The sequence below is a fragment of the Arvicola amphibius genome, chromosome 5 (genome assembly GCF_903992535.2).
Source record: "Arvicola amphibius chromosome 5, mArvAmp1.2, whole genome shotgun sequence".
Lineage (NCBI taxonomy): Eukaryota > Metazoa > Chordata > Mammalia > Rodentia > Cricetidae > Arvicola > Arvicola amphibius.
In genome coordinates, this window is record NC_052051.1 from 63,573,007 (window position 1) to 63,580,728 (window position 7,722).

At 38.3% G+C, this 7,722-nt stretch overlaps 1 protein-coding gene across 1 annotated transcript; it reads left to right on the top strand.

Annotated features, from left to right (window-relative positions):
- Window positions 1–1,088: 1,088 nt before the first annotated feature.
- LOC119814874 (olfactory receptor 4F3/4F16/4F29-like) lies at window positions 1,089–2,027 on the top strand. The gene has a single exon (XM_038330955.1). It carries the CDS (start codon window positions 1,089–1,091, stop codon window positions 2,025–2,027), a length of 939 nt encoding a protein of 312 aa, XP_038186883.1.
- Window positions 2,028–7,722: the final 5,695 nt, after the last annotated feature.

The following is a 7,722-nucleotide window of genomic DNA, read 5'->3' on the forward strand; positions in this document are numbered from 1 at the left end:
TACAAAACACAGAATTCTCTTTGTAAATGTTGGAGATTATTCCTCCAAACAGATTATTTATATAATGGTTTCTTTAACAATATTGCCATGAAAATTGAAAGATAATTATTTGTTGTTTATTTAATTTCCTCTATATACACCTACCCAAAAGTAATGTTGTCAGATTCTGTTAGATGCCAAGTTCTCTTTCTTTCCTGCTTTATTTTTGTCTATTATTTTCTTCCTTCCTTCTCCCAATTGCCAATAGCTCCTCACCAAGGCACTGGACTTCATGACCACTTCTTTTTTCTATGTTGAGGTTTTGTATAGCTTGATCTTTTGCAAGTCTTGTGCATGGTTTCACAACCTTTGTGAGGAAATGCATATGTAGAAATGCCCTTCTATGTCAGGAAAATATGGTTTTCTTGCTCGCCGCTTCTAGATTTTAAAACTGTTCTGCTCCCTCTTCTGCAATAATTCTTGAGCCTGGGGAGGAGGGGTATAATTCAGATACCCTTTTAAAGGATGAGAATTCCCCAATCTCTTATTCTCTTTACCTTGGTCAACTGTGGATCTCTTTGTTAATTGTCATTTACTGTAAAACGTAGCTTTTCTGAACAGGGTTGAGAAATGCATTAGTCTATGAGTACAACAATAAGTAATTAGGAGTCCATATAATACTATGTCAGTTTGACAGAATAATTACATGTGACCTTTCTAGTCACTAGTTCTTAGCCCTGTTTCAACTTGGGAAAATCAACGTAATATTCACATGGAAACTTCACCCTTATTGGTAGCTTTCATAGAGCTGGAAGGGGCTATGCATACTACTGGAGGAGGAAAGTAGTCATTAAACTTGTGTTCAGGCTTTTTGATAATACTATTTTAACAAGTGTGAAGTGATATTTTAGTGTGGTTAAAATAATTCAAACTTCTTTGTTAATAAGTCATGTTCAGTACTTGTTAAGATATCTGTTGGTCTTACATTGATCATTAAAGTATAAATTTCACACATTTCAGATTGTTCCTTCTAGTCTATCTATTAATATAATTATCCTAATTCACAGCTTCTCCCAATTCCCCTTTAGGTAGTTCTGACAATAAAGCCAATGGAAAGAGTCAATTGTTCCCTGTCATCAGAGTTTGTGTTCCTGGGACTCACCAGCTCCTGGGATGTCCAACTGCTGCTCTTTGTGTTCTCCTCAGTGTTGTATATGGCAAGCATGATGGGAAACTGCCTCATAGTTTTCACTGTGGCCTCTGACCATCACTTACATTCCCCTATGTATTTTCTTTTGTCCATACTTTCTTTTACTGATGTAGGTATTACTTCTGCCACTTCACCTAAGATGATTTATGACTTATTCAAAAAACATAAAGTCATCTCCTTTAGAGGCTGTGTCACTCAAATCTTCTTCATCCATGCCATTGGTGGTGTGGAGTTGGTGCTGCTCATAGCCATGGCCTTTGATAGATATGTGGCCATATGTAAGCCTCTTCACTATCTGACCTTAATGAGCCCCAAGATGTGCATCTTCTTTTTGATTACTGCCTTGGTAGTTGGCCCTATGCACTCTGTGATACAACTGGCTTTCATAATAAATTTACCTCTCTGTGGTCCTAATATATTGGATAGCTTCTACTGTGACCTTCCTCAATTCATCAAACTTGCTAGCATGGACACATACAGACTGGAATTACTGGCCTCAGTCAATAGTGGATTCATGTCTGTGTGTTCCTTCATCATTCTGATCATTTCCTATATTGTCATCATATTTACTGTTCTGAAACACTCTTCAGGTGGTTCTGCCAAGGCTCTGTCTACGCTCTCAGCCCATGTGACAGTGGTGGTCTTATTCTTTGGTCCTGCCATACTTTTATATACATGGCCTTCTTCCTCTGCACACTTGGATAAGTTTCTGGCCCTGTTTGATGCAGTTGTCACTCCCTTTTTGAACCCTGTGATCTACACATTGAGAAATCAAGAAATGAAGATGGCAATAAAGAGAATATTCAGACAGCTAATGGTCTATAGACAAATCTCCTGAATAACTACATCGTAAAAGTCTTAGTTGAGCTAGAAATTTATTATTGGCCAGCCTCTGAGGAAAACATCCTTTGAATATGTTTCTATGTTTATACATATATAAATATATTTTGTCTGATACTTATAAGGAAAGGGCCATTTCTTCCAAATACAAACATATATATTTATAGTGAAATGATTATATTAATCATAAGCCTTAATACTTAAGGATTAGCCTTTGTTTGAAACAAATTTTTATTCATGTAGAAGAGAAGACCCTTCTTTAAGAATTTTAAAGCAAGGTAAATCTTATTTAGATTAGAAAATACTCTCATAAGCTGCAATTTATGGCTATATTCCATGTAATATTTATATAGGCTCATTGGATCAATTAATTTTCTACATCTTTACCTTCCACACACTCTTTTACAATATTTGGAACTTTCCAAAAATTGAGTGGAAGTTAGAAATTCCAAATGACCAGTGTGAGTCTAAAATGTGCAGTAGAGGCCATGTATGTTGTGTGGAATAGTAGGAACAAGCCAAGGAATACTGTTGACTTTTTCTGCCTGAGGAACAGTTAGTTATTCAAAGTCATCCCATTTCTATTCCCCTTTCTTCCATATTCCCCCGTTTTCTTCTAAATAGCATAATTTGGTTTCTGAGGATTGCAAGCATATGTTCAGCATTTATATAATTTTTGCTTTTCCCTCTTTTCATTGTAGCTCCTCCCATGTCCTTCTCCCATCTGTCCCAAATTCATGACTGTTTCTTTTAGTCTTGCTGTGTGTACACATACAGACATATAATTATCTGAGCCCTCTTAGATTTGCAAATATGAACTTGTGTTTACGGCTAACAATATGGGATTGAATACTCTATCAGGTTGTCATCCCTGGTGAATACTTATCCATTCTTTCTCAGAATCCTTTCATTGCCTGTAGCAGAATGGCAGTATTAGTTTCTCTTCTAGAGTCTATGCTGTCTACAACTACTGACTACTGCCTAAGTTTACAGTACCAACCAGGGAATCCTTTGTATTCAGTTCAGTTAGGCAGCCATTGGTTATTTCCCAGGAGAAAGTGCCATTTGCACTATTGGGGTTATCTTGCCAGCCTGGTCATTCTTGTGGTTCATAGGATTTACAGATGGGTAGGTAGTACTATTGATTGCTTTTCTCTTTTGCAGCTCGAATAGCACCTTCAGATATTATAAAATAACTGAAACATAATAAAGAAGAGTTCACATTACAAAAGGCAACAGAGATGGAGGAGTAATGCTACCTCTGCTCCTGGACATAGTGATGTTGTCATTATGAGTGCCACAGGCCCATCATGTAGCTGCCAAGGTTGAATTTTAACCTTCTGTCAATGTTCCTACTTTGGCATCACCAAAATTCATTTTATATTCTTTATATAAATAAAAGCTATCAATATTAAAATTCATATAGTAACATGATTGAGGATAGGGAGATAGCTTAGTGGACAATGTGATTATTACATAAACTTAAGGACTTGAGTTACAATCCACAGAAGCTGGGCAGGCATAGTAGATGCATGTAACCCAAGTAAGTATTTGGCAAGCAAAAACAGGAGATTCCCAGGGTATATGGGATAACTAGATTAGCTGATGTGTTGAAATTTTGTTTGTGCTTTAAAAATAAAGTTTGCCTGATGATCAGAGTGCAGAGCTAATTAACCATAGAGGCCAGACAGTTTAATACCAACACTAGGGAGGTTAAGATAGGAAGGGATATGGATGGGTAAAGAGAGGAATGTAAGGTAGGAGGATACAGGAGCTCAAGGTATTCAGTATGACAGGATCTTGTCCACTCCCATCTGAGTCTTTGGGAGAGGCAGAAAAGAACTCTAGTGGCTGGATGCCCTGCTTTTCTGATCTTTTGCCTTTCACCTGCTAATATCTGATTCCAGGTTTTTATTATTAAGACCATTTAGAAACTTCACAACAAGCTAATTGTTGAGTCTTGGATTTAATTGAGAGACCTTATTACCCTAAGTAAAATGGAAAACAACGGAGGAAAACACCTGACATTAAATTCTCGACTCTTAATGCCAGTGGATCTCACATGCATACAGACTGAAGAGAGTAAGAAAAAATTGGACATGACTACAAAGAGATAAATCAATACTAAGCATATAGAGCAATGATGGATATATCATAATAGGTCACTTCAAATTAAAATACAAACTTATAGTAACAAAACAACAGGTGATGGGCAGAAAAACTGAAACAAAAATTTAACCAAGACTGCTGCAGTTCTGAATTCCCGTTTCCCTTTTTATTGAAAATAGAATTTTTGCTTCTCTTAATATGTTGTTTACAGTAAATAAAGAAAACAAAGCAAAAATGATGCAGTCGGTCTGACGTACCTTTTCTTGTAGGCACTGCTACAATGAATGAATGTGTCATTTGAGAAGTGGGAAAGATGGAAGAACAGAGTGAACCATGCACATTGTGGAGAAAGGCAGAACTGGAGACATGCCATTGCCTAGTGGGGTTGGCATGGGAGGGATCACCCTGTCTCTGGGAGATAATGGAAACTACCAGAGGCCTTGTTGGTGTTGGTAGCCCATACTGCTGCCCCAGACAGTGATGAAATCAGAGTTCCATGTAAATGTAGATGGTCTGTGCCTTGGCTGCATTCTTGGTGATGTCCTAAAACTTTGATGCCTCATGGAAAAGGACATGTTGATGTGAGTGGCCTGTGTTACCACCTAAGGACATGGTGATGTCTGTGTCCATGATCTACTGAGGGTCATGTGTGAGTCAATATTTGTCATGTGGCCTGGGCCTGTGCTGGTGTCCTTGTCCCATGTTAGCCACTGAAGGCCATGCAGAAGTCTATGGTCTATGCTGTAACCTGAAGATGTGTTGATGTGCTGCTGCTGGTGGCCACACTGATGTGACTGGCTTGCACTGCCACCTAAGGCCATGTTGATTTCCAAGGTACAGAATGCCTTATCAGGGTCTGCTGGGGGGTGTATTAGTGGTCTGTGCTATAGCCACAAACCACGTGGAAGCCCATAATCTGTGCTTCCACTGACTGTAAAGAGCAAGGCAACTACTTTTAAAGTGATATTGATGACAACAGTTGCACAGTTGAGAAAGGGACATAGAAGTTTTCTGTGACAACCCTTACATACCCAACTGCCCCCAAAAGTAACAGAAAACCGTTGAAGAAAACTATTAAAAAGTGGTATATGAATACTGAAGTGTAGCTCTCCATAATTGATGGCTTCTGGTGGGGATACAAGAGTAGAAGGACTAAGTTCTACTTAAAGGGTACACTACTGAGAGTTTTACTATACTCCACTGAATATACAGATAACACAAATTGAAATTCCCCCTTTCTCTTCATTTCTTTTTTTTTGTTTTTGAGAGGAAAGGTCATAAGGGTGGGGGTGTAGACATATCATGACTGAGAAGTGAGTGTGATCAGGGTGTATGTTTTAAAATTCCCAAAGAATCAATAAAAATATGTTGAGAAAAAATAAGAATAAAAAATAAGGTAAAAAGGCCTGACATGACATGAGACAAAGAACCTCCAATGAGTGAATTGAGTTTGTTTTCTTCCAGCCCTCTTGTGTTGGCCATGTAGTCTGCCTTCAATTGTAGTTTGTTTCCCTAAGACTCCCTTGGAGAAAAATAAAATTTCACTTGCAAATGGTTGTCAGTTGGAGATAGCTTATGCATCATGGATAACATCATGTGTCCACTTCTTTCTGTCTAGGACTCCACCTGGTTAAGATGAGTATAGGCCTGTAAATACTGCATCAGTCTCCATGTGTCATATGACCTTTGATAATGTTTATTTAGAGGACCTTGTTTTCTTGGTATCCTCCATCCCCTTTCATCCTGCTGCCTCATCCCTTAGTTGGTCTGTTCTTTCCTCTTCTAATATGGATAACAGCTCATGAATATCTTGCATATCACCATAGAACCTTCACCTGGCGATGGATGGAGATAGAGACAGAGTCCCACATTGGAGCACCGGACTGAGCTCCCAAGGTCCTGATGAAGAGCAAAAGGAGGGAGATCATGAGCAAGGAAGTCAGAACCGTGAGGGGTGCGTTCACCCATTGAGATGGTGGGATAGAACTAACGGGAGAGATCACCAAATCCATGGGACTGATGGAACATGCGACCAAACTGGACTCTCTGAATGTGGCTGATGGTGGAGAATGACTGAGAAACCAAGGACAATGGCGATGGGCTTGGACTCTACAGAATGGATGGGCTCTGTGTGAGCCTTGTCAGTTTGGCTGCTCACCTTCCTGGACCTGGGGGGAGTTGGGAGGACCTTGGACTTAACATAGTGAAGGGAACCCTGATGGCTCTCTGGCCTAGAGAGGGAGGGAGTGGAGGTATGGGTGGAAGGGAGGGGAGGGAAGGGGAAGGAGGAGGGGAGGAGATGAAATTTTTAATAAAAAATGAGGGAAAAAACAAAACAAACGAAAAAATCTCAATATGAGATCTTAATCTCTGAAACAGTGCTAAAAAGCCTGGAACAATGACTTCAATGTGTAAGTAGAGCCCAAACTTTCTGAATAAGACTTTAATAGTTCATGAAAATGTAAGTTCAAGAACATCATTTAGCATAAAAATTACAAAGTTTATACAGTAAGTGAAATTTCAAAATAGTCATCCTACAGAGAGACAGTCTGTTTCAGCTATCCATTTAAATCATATTTAATTCCTACATATATGAACAATAAAAATTAATCGCCAAACATACTCATAATTCAGTCAATAAATGGGCTAGTTAACTGAACAAAGAGTTATTAAAATACTAAACTGGCCATAAATGCATGAAATAAATGGTAAACATATTATACAGAAGGGAAGAGAAAAATCAAAACTATATAGATTTTATCTCAGCCCAGTCAGAATGACTATTTTTAGAAAAATGATAGCAAATATTGATGAGAATATAGAAATAAAAATAAATGTAACATAACTTAATTCCTATGAAATTCAGTATGTCAGGTCCTTGGAATATTAAAGAATAGCAATGATACATTCCAGTTATAACATTTTGGGCATGTACCTATTCAAACATATCAGTTTTCTGCAGAGATATTGGTATTCCTACATTTTTTGCACCACTATTCACAACACCCAACTGTGGGCTTAGCCAACGTGCATGAGTAGATAAATTCATAAAGAAAATGTGACATCTATAAAAAGTCTACTATTATTCAGTTGTAAGTAAAAGAAGTAAAAATTATATCATTTTCAGGAAAATTGATATATCTACAGCTGCCAATGCAACCTCTGACTCTTTTGGGAGATGGAGTATTTGGATGGGATTTGTGAGCAGGTTGCTCCAGCTTGCTTGATGGCAATGTGGACCAGCTTTGTGCCTGGAAGTGAGGTGGTGTGCTTGGCTCTCAGAGGCACCAGTGGCTCCTCCATGCTGGACTGGGTGGGGCAAGCTCACAGTACCTGTATTTGACCTAAGAATGTAGCAGTTTAGATTCCTAAGTGCTTAGCATTTTAAGAGTGCAAAGCAAAAGTGTTCCTGGACAGTAAAGAATTACAAATTCACAATAGGACAGATTCAGACATAAAAGTCCTCTAAATGGGTCACAGTGTTGATAAATGTACATAAGCTTGGGAGAGAGAAGGAAAAGAGTATATAGAGTCATAAAATAAAGTTAATGCTTAAAAAAGTGTAGAGTCTTTAAATAAACAGA